The 15,516-nt window shown below is 45.2% G+C and overlaps 4 protein-coding genes across 4 annotated transcripts; 2 read left to right on the top strand and 2 right to left on the bottom strand.

Moving 5' to 3' along the window:
• Window positions 1-1,360: 1,360 nt before the first annotated feature.
• On the top strand, window positions 1,361-7,876 carry PCYB_103760 (P-type ATPase; the record flags this gene model as incomplete). Its single annotated transcript, XM_004222925.1, has 3 exons — window positions 1,361-6,910; window positions 6,945-7,144; window positions 7,543-7,876. The coding sequence occupies 3 exons, from the start codon at window positions 1,361-1,363 to the stop codon at window positions 7,874-7,876; spliced, it is 6,084 nt and encodes a 2,027-aa protein (XP_004222973.1).
• Window positions 7,877-9,223: 1,347 nt separating this feature from the next.
• PCYB_103750 (hypothetical protein) lies at window positions 9,224-10,003 on the bottom strand (the record flags this gene model as incomplete). Its single annotated transcript, XM_004222924.1, has 3 exons — window positions 9,224-9,343; window positions 9,513-9,620; window positions 9,908-10,003. The coding sequence occupies 3 exons, from the start codon at window positions 10,001-10,003 to the stop codon at window positions 9,224-9,226; spliced, it is 324 nt and encodes a 107-aa protein (XP_004222972.1).
• A 979-nt stretch (window positions 10,004-10,982) lies between these two features.
• PCYB_103740 (ATP-dependent helicase) lies at window positions 10,983-14,024 on the top strand (the record flags this gene model as incomplete). Its single annotated transcript, XM_004222923.1, has 4 exons — window positions 10,983-10,995; window positions 12,073-12,535; window positions 12,704-13,483; window positions 13,802-14,024. The coding sequence occupies 4 exons, from the start codon at window positions 10,983-10,985 to the stop codon at window positions 14,022-14,024; spliced, it is 1,479 nt and encodes a 492-aa protein (XP_004222971.1).
• PCYB_103730 (hypothetical protein) lies at window positions 13,933-15,316 on the bottom strand. Its single transcript, XM_004222922.1, has 4 exons — window positions 14,914-15,316; window positions 14,569-14,767; window positions 14,370-14,432; window positions 13,933-14,153 (listed from the first exon to the last, which is right to left on the bottom strand). The coding sequence occupies exons 1-4, from the start codon at window positions 15,231-15,233 to the stop codon at window positions 14,058-14,060; spliced, it is 678 nt and encodes a 225-aa protein (XP_004222970.1). The 5' UTR covers window positions 15,234-15,316; the 3' UTR covers window positions 13,933-14,057.
• Window positions 15,317-15,516: the final 200 nt, after the last annotated feature.

Here is a 15,516-nt window from a genome sequence, read left to right as displayed (position 1 = left end):
AAAATTCGAGACTGCGCTGGCACAATTTCGAGGCGAAAAAAAGGAATACCAACATGGCAGCGGACGATGAGCAAGTGACAAAATAGGAAAAAGAAGAGTGGTCCAAACAGAGTAAGCCTAACCGAATAGCCCAAACCGAGTAGCCCAAACCGAGTAGCCCAAACCGAGTAGCCCAAACCGAGTAGGCAAAACAGAGTAGGCCACACTGAGTAAGCCACACTGAGTAAGCCAAACCAAACTGGCCCAGCAAAACGACCCAGCAAAGCGGACGTACAATTCCCCGCACGCGAAATACCCGCCATGTTTCTCGCGACATGCCTGCTCAGAAGCGCAAAGCGAAGGGCAGGAAAAACAGCGCAGAAACGGTACGCGGTGCTTTTTTTTCCGAGCCTGCACTGGGCGCAGGCATATCGAATGCACAAAGGACCTTCCCCCCTACTTGGTTGATCTCACCCGATCGGAGAATGCCCACACAACTCTCCTCAAAAGCGAGTCGCCTTTTTCACGCAAACATCCTCACGTGCACTCCACCTGTGTATAAGTGATTAATTGAGAGAGTGCAGTGGCAACAAGCCAGCTGACGTTTTTCCTCCGTAGGCGCATTTTTACACGTAGGGAAAGCCTCTACTTTCTGTGATATTTCCCGTGCAACTTCCCCCTACATGCGCAAAAGGCAAAAGGCAGCACGAAGATTTGTACGTAGCTACCCAAGAGCATGTTTATGTAAATCCCGTGAGTCACCATCTTAGGGATGTACCCTTCCGGGTTCATGTTTGGATTTATTTTTATTTTTACGTTTACGTTTACCTTTTATTTTTTTATTTCCCCCCCTAACTTTTGTAACCCTGCCAGTTAACGCGCAGTTGCAAAAAAAGGGCGTCATTTTTTTATGGTGAAGATACTCAAATGCATTTTACACCGACCCACAGATGCGCAACCGTTTTGCGCAGTTTGGCTCCTGTGTGGTGTGAGGCGAGAGGTTGCGCTTAACCCTACTCATTTCGCGAGGCACAGAGACCAACGCGATTATGTCGCTTCGTAGCAGTGGAGGAGAAGGGAACCCATTTGTATTTACCCAAAAAGGGAATCCTTTCGTGTTTGCCCAAAAAGGGAACCCATTTGTATTTACCAAAAAGGGAACCCTTTCGTGTTTGCCCAAGAAGGGAACTCATTGACCTTCCCACCTGCGAAGAAGTTTCTCCGCTAACGAGTGAGGATCCTCCAACAGATATAGGGCCTCCAAAGAAGGGCTCCTCCAGGCATTAGACGTACTCCGCTAAAGCGGATCCGCTGCGTGGCTCGCTAACCAAAATAGAAGAAACCCTGGGGAGAAGGCCCCTCGCGCGGAGGAATAGGCAACATGGGCCGGGTTTGCAAAGCGGACAGCCTGCCATTGACCTACTCCGAACTCACGTACATCTGCTTCTTCTACTTCTTCCTGCTGATAAGCTTCCTGGTATGGTGTCTACGCAAAAATCGATTTAGAAGCAAAATAAATGAAAGGCACAAATGGAAGAATAGCGAGTCACACGCAAAAAATGAGAAGATCGAATTTTTTAACTACATTTACGAGGCTGGCGAGGAGGACGACTCGGACGACATCGTAGTTCGACAGGAAGGGTACCAAAATAGCTTTGTCGGGTTCGCTCTGAAGAATGCCTCTATCTTCCTGTATGTATGCACCCATATCATTATCCTCTTTTTAATTGCTAATGAGTATTGCATACACGAGGGGGGTGAAGTCTTATGGAATGACCGAGCCTTTATTTTCTTCATTTTTCTCCTCCTCTGCTTTTCCATTACGTATGGCATTTTGACAGTCAGGAAACATCTGCACAGCTTTTTTTTGAAACCCTCTCTACTGAAGGAGAGTGATTATGTGTTAATATACACCAAAAGTGATGAGTACGCCAACACGTGTAAGACTTCCCTTAGGCGAAGTTTCTTCCATGCCGTTAGCTGGGCTAACAGGTGGTATCACACATTGGGAAAACGCTTCCAACATTATGCGAATTTGTATGTACGCTACCTAGGGGTGATAAAACATGCGCTCTTTTTAGAAATTGCCAAGTGGGGCTTCATCCACAAGGGAGCAGAATTTGGAAGTACTCGCTCAGGCAACAGTGAGGAGGGGAGATGCCCCCCTCTTGGGGGGGGACAAAAGGATGGCTACCACAGAAAATATGAAGACATTTTGGAAGACACGCGTTTGTTAAGCGGGCATGCGAGGAAGGGACACTCGTTGGGTTACCACGAAAAGGGGGCCAACAAAATGGCAGGAAAGGCGGCCGGTAAAGCGGCCGGTAAAGAGGCAGGCAAAGAGGCAGGCAAAGGGGCAGGCAAAGGGGCATCCCCGGTGGAGACCAAAGCGGGCACAGCCTCCCCCCCCCTGACAGTGCACAAGATAAAAGTGCAGACAAACGAAAAGAACCTGCGCTACTTCTTCTTTAGAAGCATGAAGTACGTATACAACGAAGAGAAGGATGCATTCCACAACATCGCGCACACCATTGAGGAAAAGGTGCACAGCCTCGACTTCAACTACCTACTAAAAAAAGGAGGACTAAACAACAGCGAAATTATTAACAACCTAAATGATTACGGCTACAACAATATACACCTCGAATTTTGCTCCTTCTTTAAAAGCATAAAAAGAGAGCTGCTGGATGGAATTTACATGTTCCAGCTATTCATAACATACAAAAATTTTTTTTGGAAGGAGGTGATAACTTCTCTCATTTGGCTAGTCATCTCGTTCCTAAGTGTTGTGAACAAAATTATGAAAAATGAAAAAAATAAAAAAGAAATTTATGAAAACATACAATCCAACAACAACACCATCGTGACTGTCTATAGAAATTCAATCGTTCAACATGTCCCCTCTAGTAACCTAACCATAGGAGATGTGATCATTATTAATTCGAAGATGACTATGCCTTGTGATTGTCTCCTACTGACAGGGCAGGTTTTAGTAGATGAAAGTTTGCTAACTGGTGAATCCAGGCCAATGAAAAAGACATGCATATCAAATTTGAGCTCCTTCAATTCTTTTGACAATGGGACGTACTCATCGTCTAGTGATTCTTTCCACATGGGGGGTTCCCCAAAGGAGAAGAACCCTCAATGGAAGAATGCCTCTCCACATGGAGCCAATCCGATGAGTGAACAGTTCGGGGGGAACACTAACTATGAGAGATTCACCAAAGGGAAGTACCACAGTGTGAAGCGAAATTTTCATCACAACAATATTTTGTACTCAGGCACGGATGTGATTTCTACGATGAATTCTACAGAGAGCATCTACGCAGTGGTGATCAGTGTGAGCATATACACCTACAAGGGAAAGTACATGCAGAATGTTTTATTCCCAAATCCACTCCTCTTCAAATACGACTCGCAACTACCCATCGTCTTTCTCTTCACTATTCTCTTTTCTCTCATATGCATGTATTTCCAAATACGTTCCTTGGGACTTAATATGACCTCCATTTTTTACACCATTGGGACAATGTCACAGATACTACCTGTCTGGACCCCTGTTGTTCTAAACATAGGATTAAATATATCAACGAATAGATTGAAGGAGGAGAAAAACATCCGCTGCATTGCTCCTTCAAGGATTCCTATCTGTGGGAAAATTAGGATCTTTTTTTTCGACAAAACGGGGACACTCACAGGGCATAAAATTGAATTTTCAGGCGTCCATTTTAGCAATAACGTTTTGAATGAACAGAAGGTACAGCTATCTGGATTGGAAAGTCATAGCAAAAGTGTTTCCGACGATACGTACGATGTGAAATATGAAAGTTATTATCCCTCCGGGAAAGTCAACTTGAGTACCGTTAGGAAGAACGGGTCTCCTGGAATGGAGGCTGTCCATCTGGTTGAAAGCAGCGTCCCTCATGGTGGGGCCTCCTCCTCGGGCGGTGACTCACAGAGAGATAAAAATGTTGTAGCGGCGGAGAGCGCAGGTGGGGCAGACCACGCAGCACCGCTGGATCATATGGACGGGGCGGGTCACACAAACGGGGAAGACCACGCGGATGGCACGTCCGCGCGCTCCATTTACTCGAGCGTCGACGATGAAGTTGTTCCCGTGGTGGCCGATTTGGGCCAAGTCGAGAGCAGCGCGAATGGAAACGAAGGCGGGCTGGTTGTTGGTGATAGCGGCGTGGTTGTAGACGATAGCGGCTTGGTTGTAGACGATAGCGGCATGGTTGTTGGTGATAACAGCGTGCTTCTAGGAGATAGCAGCGTGGTTGTTGGTGATAACAGCGTGCTTCTAGGAGATAGCAGCGTGGTTGTAGGCCAAATGGGAGTAAGCATTGGAGACCTGAACCGCGTGAGGGAACCCCCCGACAGGGCGGATGCCAGCCAGCCATCCAGCGGAGACGTCTTCCAAAGCTACGACGAAACGGATGAGAATAAATATCTTGAAAATCAGAACAAGGAGGTCCCTCTTGGGGGAGAAGAGCAAAAGGGAGGGAACCCCGATCAGGGAGAACACGTCATAGGGACTAACCTTTCAACTTTGCCAAATGACGAGAAGGAAAACCTCGATGAAGAATCATTTTTGCGTGAAGCGGAGGAACAACACTCCCTGGAGAACAAAAGCATTTCCATCGACATGGACACAGATGAGTCCCCCAAAAGGGCTAAGAAACAAAAAGAAAGTACCCCCATTGTAGGACGCGAAAATGTTAGTCAAAAGTCGGCTGAGGAAGAAGCAGAACAGACAGAAGAAGAACCTCCGATGAGGAGCTGCCACTTCAACGAATCCAACTCGTCCATGAATTCTGTCACGTCACTGCTTTACAACAGCAAACTGATGTGGGCAAATAAAGCCACTCTGAAAAATACCCCTCCAAGTTATCACCTACTAGTGTATGCCCTCGCGGGATGCGCCTGTGTCTACAGCGATACCATGACTGACAGTGTATATGGACACGAAATAGATAAAAGATTATTTGAAGCCACGGAAATGAAAATCAGTAACTACATTAACAAATACAACATGAACGTGAAGAAGGTGTCCCTAAAAATTAATTATACATTTAAATATTTCGACATTCTGAAGACATTCGAATTTGATTACTTTACAAAAATATCGACGACACTAGCATATGGCTACTTTGATTTGGGGGAAAAAATTTTTGTTGTTTTTTCAAAGGGCTCTTTTGACAAAATTTACAAAAAATGTATCAAAAATGAAGAAATACAGTTCTTTAAAAAGAAAGAACAAGAATACAGTAAAAACGGGTTCTACGTAATTGGGCTAGCTTTTCGAATCATATGTGACATGTCCTTTGAGGAAATATTACATCTACCAAGGGAAGAATTAGAAAAGGACATGAGCTTCTTATCCCTCATCATGTTTAGCAATTACATCAAGAAGGATGCCGAGTTGGTTGTTCAAACTTTAAAGAGCTCTTCCATCAGACCAGTTATTCTTACTGGCGATAATGCGTACAACTGCCTCTACGTGGGGAATAAAATTGGTCTCTTCAACAGCATTAACTTTTACGAGTCTTTCCTCTCGATCAACATGAACTCGAACACAAACACGAGCTCGAACTCGGCGGAGAGGATACTAAACGAACGAGAGAACCTGTTCCTCTCCACCGAAACCAAATTTTTGTCATTTGAAAATTTTATCAAGTCGAACGCGCAAGTAGGAGGGGGTGACGAAGAAAGTGTCGCCGGGAAAGCAGCCAACAACTTCGCCCAGTCCTCCCACCGCCAACGGGAATACAACGCCGATTTTTACGTGGCGCAGGGCGAGGGCGCCGATGGATCCGCGCAAAGGGGAAGGGACGGGGCTCCTCCTATAGTGCGAACACACGAGAAAGGGGAGGAAGTGGGAACCTCCCACAATAACCGCCTCCCCAGGGGGGCGTCCTCCAAAATCTACCGCGATATGGACGAGGACTACGCGGGGGGCGAAACCACGGCGCTTCTCCACCGCGGGCAGAAGCCTGCACAGGGGGGCGGACCAAACGGGCACCCCGCTTCGGACGGTAACAGCTATAACAGCGTGGACGAATACAAGGCCCATCGGGAAAGCGAGGGCCAAGGGGACGAAACCCCCTTTCTCGAAGCAGTCAGCCAAATGAACCCACCGCACAGTAAAAACTCGTACTACACGAACGAGCAAAACGAACAGAGAAGCGAAAATGTTATTGTCTACGGATACATGCAAGAAGCCTCCAACGATCTCGTATTCGTGAATATACAAAATGATAAAAAAGTTAATTCAGAAGAAGTTCTATTTGGAAATATCTACAAAGAAATAATCCTAACTGGTGAAGCATACACTTACATAAGGCACAATATTTTTCATATCTCCCATGAGGAGGAAGAAATAAGTTCCTATAGTAACGTTGAAAAGCTGGACGGATATAAAAATTTTCTTCTACGTGTACGTATTTTCTCTAGATTAACTCCAAACAATAAAATGGAGGTGATAAAGGATTTCATAAAATATGACTACATTTCTGGGATGTGTGGAGATGGAAGTAACGATTGTGGAGCCCTAAAAATTTCTCATGCAGGGTTAGCCTTATCAGATGCGGACACTTCAGTTGTATCACCATTTAGTAGCAAAAATGATAATATAAAAAGCGTTATTGATGTGTTGAGAGAAGGTCGAGCTTGTTTAGTCACCTCTATTAACTGCTACAAGTATATGTTACTCTATGGGTTCATGATTTCCGTTGTAAAAATTGTTCTTTTTATGAATGCTCATGCGGTTATGTCAGAATATGGATACCTCTTCTTCGACAATGTGATCCTACTATTGCTAGCAAAATCCATGACCCTTTCTAGACCAGCTAGGAAATTAAAAACGCAGACTCCTACTTCAAGTATCATTGGTGCTCAGACTATCATTTCTTTACTGTCCAATTTGGTTGTTAATTTTTTTTCTTTATATAATTATGCTTCAGTTTTTTTATGTGTATGAATTACCATCGTCGTATGATATGAATAGCTCTGCTCCCAAGTCTTCTTGGTGGCTCATGAGCGACAACTACGAGAGCTTTTTGGCTTGCGTGTGGTTTTGCTTCCAAATTGTGAATAGCGCCTTCATTTTCACCTTCGGCGGGAAGTACCGCAAGCCCATCTTCTCCAACTACACCTTCATGGGGTGAGTACGCGCAGGATCGCTGCGACAAGCGGTGTGACAAGCGGTGTGACAAGCGGTGTGACAAGCGGTGTGACAAGCGGTGTGACAAGCGATGTGCCAAGTGATGTGCCCAGCGATGTGCCAAGCGATGTGCCAAGCGATGTGCCCAGCCATGCATGTCTAGCACTGCTCATCCGATTAGTGTCCACCTCCTCACCGCTCTCTCATCACCGCTCTCTCATCACCGCTCTCTCATCACCGCTATCTCATCACCGCTATCTCATCACCGCTATCTCATCACCGCTCTCTCATCACCGCTCTCTCATCACCGCTATCTCATCACCGCTATCTCATCACCGCTATCTCATCACCGCTCTCTCATCATCGCTCTCTCATCACCGCTCCCTCCCCCCTCACAGGTACTACTGCCTCATCAACAGCTTCCTGCTCTACCTGACGGTCGGAGGGCCCAACCGACTCACGTGCCTCTTCCGAATGAACTGCAACGACGAAGTTTCCAGAGCAACCCAATTCAAAATTCTAGACCTGTTCTCCTACTCAGCCAGCGGCCTAAGTTTCTACGGCCCAAACGGAAACAACATCCTCACCACAGGCCACAAAGTGAAATTCCTTTTTTTGAATCTTCTTAACATAGCTGTCAACATTTGCATATCCAAATACGTTTTGTGCGAGCCCTTGTACAACATGGTTAGGCGGTTCTTCAACTTCCAGAATAGGAAGGTCCCCGTTTAACCATCCCTGGTGCGTCGCCATCATCCGCATCACCACCATCACTACCATGACCATCTTGTTTTCCAACGCACGGGTGAGCTGCTCTGTATTGACCGACGTTTCGCAGGTCCCCCCCCTTTCTGTGCTCGCATTGTGTGCTTGCACTCTGATCATGTTGCGCTTCCACGTTGTCTTTACTTTGTTTCCTTTTTTTTATTTTGAAACCTTATCCAATTACCGGGGGAGTTTTCCCCCAGCTGGCATTTCAAACCCTTTCGCCATGCCACTTTCGCCTCGCCTCTTCGCCCTTTATCCCTTAATCGTAATCCAATTAATAAGTTGGCACGAGGCAGGTCAACTCATGTTAACAGAAAAAGATGAGCTATGTTGTGCGTAAAAACAAATTGCGCATGGTGCGAACGGGGAGAAAATATGCTCGACAAATGTCTGAGCAAATAGAGGGCTGGCCACACCACGCATGACTCCACACGCATGACTCTACACGCATAACGCTACACGCATAACGCTACACGCACGAACGGGCTAACAAACAGATGGCCATTTGAGCAAACGCGCGGTGAACAAAAAGTGGAGAACAAAACGGGGCGAACAAAACGTGGTGCGGCAAGAGGGAGTCCCTTCACTGAGCATCACTTTGCCCAGTTTTGCTAAAATTATAATTTTACGAAATGTGACAGCACAGGTGGTAGCATACATCACGCTTTCACTTGCAGGGCAGTCCCATTTATGTACACATGGGTCAGTCAGACCAAACGAACAACCCCATGTGGTCCAATCGCCCTTCCACGTGGACCCATTCGCACCAGGGGGGCACCCTACTTTCTCGGATACCTATAAAAAAAACAAATACTCTATTTTACAAAAAAAAAAAGGAAATGAATGAATTAATGAATGAATGAATGAATGAATGTGCTAAGCCAGGCAGCAACTGAATGGACATACACACACACAGACATGCGGAATGGTCAAACGGATGGACGCACTTTTCTGTCAACCCAATTTTTCCTTAACTCAATTTGCTCACTTTCGAAGAAGCTCTTATTGGAGTTCTCCTTAACACACCCGTGCGAGTCGAAGTAGCGGTGGGGCAGGCAAAAAATCCTTTTGCATTTCTTGCACGTGTAATTGTTGATGTCGTTCAGGGCCTGACAAGCATGGAGGTTATTTCGGGAGAGCAGGGAAGAAAAATAAAATGTGTTCCAATATTCGTATGCGTGTAGGTGCTCTTAAGTGTGTAGGTATTATATGTGTGTTCACTCAAATGAGGTCCTTCTAAGGGCGTAGGACATGGTTGATCCATTTGGTTCATCTTTTGATACTCGTTCTATCTTTCCGCTTGGTCATTTTTCAACTGGACCAGCTTCGCCTCCTCACCGTTTTGCAGCCCTTCTTGCCGCACATCACCAGGGACTTCTTCTTCTTAAAGGTACACTTGTGACTTATGTGCTTTTCTATTTCCTCGTCTTTCTGCAATTTTGAAAGCGGAATGGGCGTTTGGGTATGGCGTGAACAGTTCAGTGAGCCGGCTGATGTGCGAAAAATGGCGTAGGTAGACATACACCCACGTGTAATGCCATATGTGCCACCACAGGGAAGCCACAGTACCCCCTCCGCAGGGTGCACTCTGTTGACTTACGTCTGGGAGAACCCCATTGCAGTGGTCGCACAGGACGACTTGTTTTAAATTTGCAGCCTTGGACTTGGCGCAGAAGTGGTCTTGAATGTTTCTGTGCAGTTCGCAAAACTGACAAGGGGGGAAGAAGAAGAAAAATAGCAGCAAAATAGAAGCAAAAAAGATGCAAAGAGGATGCAAAAAAGATAGCATGTTCATTAACGTGCTGCTGAAAGGACGGGGTGCCAAAATGTTGACGAGCTAATGCGATGCCTCATCAATGTGCAAGTGCCTCTTCGCTGGGGGCACACGCAAATCTCTCATCATGTCTTCGTTCCAACGCTGAACGTGGCTACTATGTTTCGTCCAGCAGTCACACGTTTCACAGCTCGGACATTTAAAATTTTTTTTTTTTGTACACTTAAACCGCAGTATTCACATTTAAAGGGAAGAAAGTCATGGTACCTACATCCGTCCAGATCGCACTTTCTCGTAAAGTCGGAGAAGTACGCCATGTTCTTTCGCGCGCTCTTACGTCTATCCAACTCTTTGTTTGTGCCTTTCCGAAATTTGTTCGTTACACAGCTGGCTACTCCACGGATGGTCGTTCTGTGGGATTTGACGTCCTTCAGGTTGCCGCCTCCCAGCGCGCGCGTTCCCCTGTTGGTGCCTTTTTCACAGCCCTTTGGCTCCTCTGCTCACATTTTTTTGCCTTTATAATTTTTCTAAATTGCCCATTAGGCGCATTGGAAAAAAAAAAAAAAAAAAAAAAAACTGGGTAGTTTTTCTCACGTATTTTCCCCTCCACAAAAATTATACCAAAAAAAGGGAGGCAAAATAATCTTGCTTATATCCCGCGATTAACGTGACGAAGAAAAAAAAAAAAAAACAATTGCGAATATTACACAATGTTCCCTTTTGCATGACAATGTTCTTTTAAAAAGAGAGAGAAAAAAGAAAGATGCCTCTATAACGCCGGATTTTTTTTTCTTTTGCGATTCTCCCGTTTTTTATTTGGGTCACTTCTTCGACCAACCTGTTTCAAAATTGCGCGGTTTTTTTTTTTTTTTTTTGTGTTGCTGGAAGGGCAACAATTTTTTTGCAGTGATGGCATGTGTAATTCTCCCCTCATGAAGGTGAGTTCTGTTTTAGTTTTGCTCCACGCGGCTACTTTGCTTTGTCGGCTATGTTTTGCATAGTTTCACTGCGCTCCACTACGTTCCATTTCGTTTGCTCCAATTTGAGGAGATACAACTCGCGCGGGGGTTCCCGCGCACGCCCACTACCTCATATAGACACTGTGCCATCAGTCGGCGTTTTTTCTCCCCACCTTCCCGTTTCGTGAGAGTGCTAAGACAGTTCTGCGCATTTTTGTCCCCCACAAACGAAGCGCAACTATACGTGACCCATTTCTCCCAACCCGTCACCCCTCAGCACGAAGAATGTTCTGTCAACACGACGAAAGGACTTTACCAATAATCCATTGGTGAAAAAATGAACAAAGCAGGTGCGCGCGCAGAATTATCGGACAAATTGGGGAAAACACATTTCGCCCCCCCTCACCCTATGTGCACCACGCATTGCGTTTTTCTCCTTCGCAATTTTTGTGCACACGCGCAGAATTTTTTTTTTTTTTTCCAACGTTGGGGGGAATTCATACAAAAAATGTCTACCACGTTTCTTCGCACTTTCGCTGTTCCACGAGTTCCCATTTTTACCGCTCTACTTGTCTCCATTTTTACCGCTCCACTTGTTCCCATTTTCACCGCCACACCTTTTCGTCTCTTTTCCCTGTCAATTGCCCACATCTGCCCCTCTCACGCCCCTGTCCAGTCTTCAAAAAACGCCCCCCCTCACTTTGCACCAACGCGGAATGGACGTCACGCTCAGTCACTTGTGAAGGCGCTTCGTTTCTTCGTCTCCCCGCGCTACACACGTCACAGTGTCCACCTGGCATAAACCAGTTGTTGCGACTCAGACAAGTCACACAACTGCTTCGCAAAGGCGAACGTGCGCCCCTTGCAGTGCTAGAAGGGGGACAAAGTGTCGCGTGATTGGACTATCTCTGTCTCCCCCAATCCTAGCGCTTCCCACGCCATACACACATATGTGTTTGCGCTCATACGTCATTACGTTCATACGCGATTGATTCCATACGTGTTTGGTCCATACGTGTCTGCGTCCATACGTGTTTGGTCCATACGTGTCTGCGTCCATACGCGATTGCTTCCATTCACGTGTAGTGCCCACTTGTCCGCCGTGCCCCCCCATGATGTTCCCCCCCAGCGTCGTTTTTATGTATATATTTTTCCTGTGCTTTTTCACCCTGTACCTCTGCCTGCTGTTTCTGTCCTTCTTCCTGTCACTCTACGTCTCGCTTCACTTCTTCTGCATGCTCTTTTTTTTCTTTTACATCTTGCTGGAATTTAGGGACAAAATTGAAGAAAAAAATATTAAGAGCCAAGAATTATTATGTTTTTTGCGCCTTCTGTAATTATTTTTTTTTTACCCTCCATTTTGCTCAATTTAGTAAGTACCTTCCACCTCAGTAAAGTAGCCTCTACTTCGTTTCTCTTTAGAAAAGGAACTCTTCGAAATGTGAATTCGGGGCAGGAACAAATTATTCTTTCAAAAAATTCGCAGAGGCATTACAACAGTGTGCAGCCCCAAACGGTGGAACACTTTCTATGCAAAAATGAAAAAGGAGATGACCAAAATGGAGGGACATGTTTTTTTAAGAAGGACCAAACGTTTTCCAAATTACTTGTTCATCCAACCCTAGTTGATGAATTGAAGAAAAATAACATCACCATTCCGTCACTCATTCAGTTCGACTTGTTGCAGTATTATAATAAGTGCTTCCCCATGCTGCGAAATATTATTATTGGTGCTGAAAATGGGATTGGCAAAACCTTGTCCTACATCATTTTCGTTTTGAACCACATTTTGAAGCAATCCAGCAGGCAGAACAGAGTCTTCGTCTTGATTTTTCAGTATAGTGGGTTGCTCACTAGGCAGTGCCTCCAAGTCGTTCGACGCCTCTCCAGGTGAGCCTAACGGCGTCTCGCTAGAAGGGACTGCGCCCAGCAAAAACGGAGCCGCCGCACTAGACTGACTTACCACGCGATGCTTTCCCACCACACGATGCTTCCCCGCCGCACGATGCTTCCCCACCACATGATGCTTCCCCACCACACCATTCTCCCCCCACGCAGAAACTTCAAGGTGAAGAGCACCACCCTGAATCCTAACCCCCTGAACCCTACCACCTTGAACCCTACCACCCTGAACCATACCCCCATACCCCCCGTGAACCTGAACCCAAACGAAAGCCTCATTCTGATCACCTCCCCCGTGAGGTTCGCCACCTACATGAAGGAAAACGAAGACGCAGTAACTCCCTTTCTCAAAAATCTAGACTTTCTCATAATGGACGAAGTGGATGTCATGTTCGACGACCCATATGTGAAACACATCAAGGCGCTTTACCAACAAATGAGTAAATTAGCCAACACGAAATACATCTCCATAGTAACATCTTCCACCCTGTGCAATAAGGGGAAAAAGTCAGTGTACCAAAACATCAACAAGTATGTAACAGACGCCGTTTTGATAAAGACGAACTACCTGCACAATGTACACCCCCTTGTGAACTACCACTTTGTAAATTTGCCCATATACACTGTTAGTGAAAAAAAAAAAGCCATAAAAAGGATCATGTCGAAAGAAAATTACAAAAAAACTCTCATCTTTTGCAATACAATTACCAGCTGTAATAATGCATTTAGTCAGTTGAGCTCCCTTTTTGAGGACATCTACCTTTTCAATTCATCGTTAAAGAAGGAAGATCAGTTTGCCATTCTGGAAGTTTTCAAGAACTCAGAGAGGTGCATCCTCGTGACCACTGATATAATTCACAGAGGGGTGGACATCAAGGGAATTACGCACCTCTTTCACTTGGACGCCCCCACCAACATTGTGGTTTACACGCATAGGTAAGGGGGAGGAGTAGAAGCGAGGGGAAAAGAAGAGACCCCTCATCTCCTCGAACAGGTGGACACACCATGTACAGGTGCATTGGAGTGCATTTTTTCTTTCTACTTTTTTTCCTCTATTCTTTTCCTCCGCTTTTCTTTTCCTCCACTTTTCTTTTCCTCTGCTTTTATTTTCCTCTGCTTTTCTTTTCCTCCACTTTTCTTTTCCTCCGCTTTTCTTTTCCTCCGCTTTTCTTTTCACCTCTTTTTTTCACCTTCTCTTCTTTTCTCCCCTTCATGTGAATGGTTTCCTTTGGGGCTGCCCCCACCACCCCTCAGAAACGGAAGAATCTCCAGGGGAGCCAGCACAGGAGACATATACCTTTTTAATGACTCGGACAACTTGGTAACCAAAAAAATTTACGAGCTTCACAAAAAGAACGTCAAATTTGAAGACATCTTTAGCAGGAAAAGGTCTTTGCGAAAGAATTATAAAAGGGACTTAAAAAAATCCAAGCAGGGGGAAGGGAAGTCGGGGCAGAGTCCCCAGAGTTCTACGTAACACTCACGTAAGGGGTGAAGAAGTCATACAAAGTTACCTGTACAAATCGTTTATTTCTTCTAACCTTTTTTTTAAATCTCCTTCGTCGTTTGATTTTCCATTTGTGCCTTTTTTTAAATTTTGAATGAACTGCATTTTTTTTTTTTTATGAAAAAAGGAATGTGCGGTGATTAGATTAGTGGGGCCCATGCACTGTGTGGTAGCACGTGTGTTAGGAGAGCAATGTGTTAGGAGAGCAATGTGTTAGGAGAGCAATGTGTTAGGGGAGCAATGTGTTAGGGGAGCAATGTGTTAAGAGAGCAGTATATTTGGCTTACACTTCCCTTTAGGGAAAGATAAACCTACCTGCAGTGTGGCTGATATTTTTTTTAGCTTCTTATTTTTGTTCCGCTCTACCTCGACGAGGTCCTGTAGAGACAACGAGCTTTTGGTGAAAGTAGTGGTGGAGAAGGTCGATCGTAGGCAGGGAATGCTACTCCTGTTAAGCCGCAAGGTGGAAGTTGCAGGGGGGGGAAAAAAAAAATGACAAATAATTTTCACCTACTCTGAATTTCTCCTTGGAACTATTATACTCCGTTTTTAGGAGTGCCAATTCGTCGTGCGCCTGGTATATTGCACTATTTAGCTGATCGGTGTTGGATTGACATTCCTTTATTTTGTCCCAAATGTCATCGGCGCTGCTCGTGTAAAGTGGCGACTCCAGGGTCTTCATCAGTTCGCCTATCTCCTTGCGGGACTTCTTCCTTCCGAGGGTGAAGAAACGAAGGGATATTTTCCACAACATGGGCATAGTAATGGGTGCAGCATAGGAAAAATGACCACCACGCGGAGCGTCAACAACGGGAAGGGGCATACATGTACAGCCCCTTTTCAACATTTTAAGGAATACTTAAATTCGCTGTATTTTCCCTCCTCTCCCTGGATAACATCGGGCAATTCTCCCAAGAGGGTATTCAAAATTTGCAGCTTCCTTTTCTGGATGGATATTTCCTTTTTTAAATTTACACAAGTCAGCTCCTTAGCTTTATGTGCATCATCAACGGTGTCTATGGAAACTTGGTTATTTTTGATAATTCTCTGGGACTCCTCTATTTTTTTTTGCTCCTCCTTTTTGATTTTCTCCTTCATGTCCATTATTTTGTGTATCTCCTCGTTTTTCCTGTGCATGTTGTCAACGTAGCTGTAAAACACCTTTTTATTCTCGTCCATTTTGGAAGGAAAAAGTGCTATACAGGAAAAACCTTAAAAATGCACAGCGGAAGCAGGAACAGCATTTTCAAAAGAAAGCACACACAGGGGTACCCACCAATGTGTGCGGCTAAATGTTGCAAATCTTTGGTTAAGTATGCTCTCAAGTAAAGACGTAGACTAAGCGATGGTGTCCGTTGCTTCTGCCACAACGCTCGCTAAGCTAAGAACAAGACATTTTAAGGTGTGTAAAAATGTGTGCAAATTGTGACCATTTGTATTGCGCATTATAGGGCTTTTTTTT

Source organism: Plasmodium cynomolgi, chromosome 10 (genome assembly GCF_000321355.1).
Source record: "Plasmodium cynomolgi strain B DNA, chromosome 10, whole genome shotgun sequence".
NCBI lineage: Eukaryota > Apicomplexa > Aconoidasida > Haemosporida > Plasmodiidae > Plasmodium > Plasmodium cynomolgi.
This window is presented reverse-complemented; position numbering and strand designations above follow the sequence as displayed.

Coding starts and splice junctions, on each gene's coding strand:
- PCYB_103730 (XM_004222922.1), bottom strand. CDS start 15,233: ATGGACGAGAATAAAAAGGTGTTTTACAGCTACGTTGACAACATGCAC. Junction 14,433..14,568: donor GTTCCAAGGAGAAATTCAGA/GTAGGTGAAAAT, acceptor TTGTCTCTACAG/GACCTCGTCGAGGTAGAGCG. Junction 14,154..14,369: donor AAATATCAGCCACACTGCAG/GTAGGTTTATCT, acceptor AAAAAAATGCAG/TTCATTCAAAATTTAAAAAA.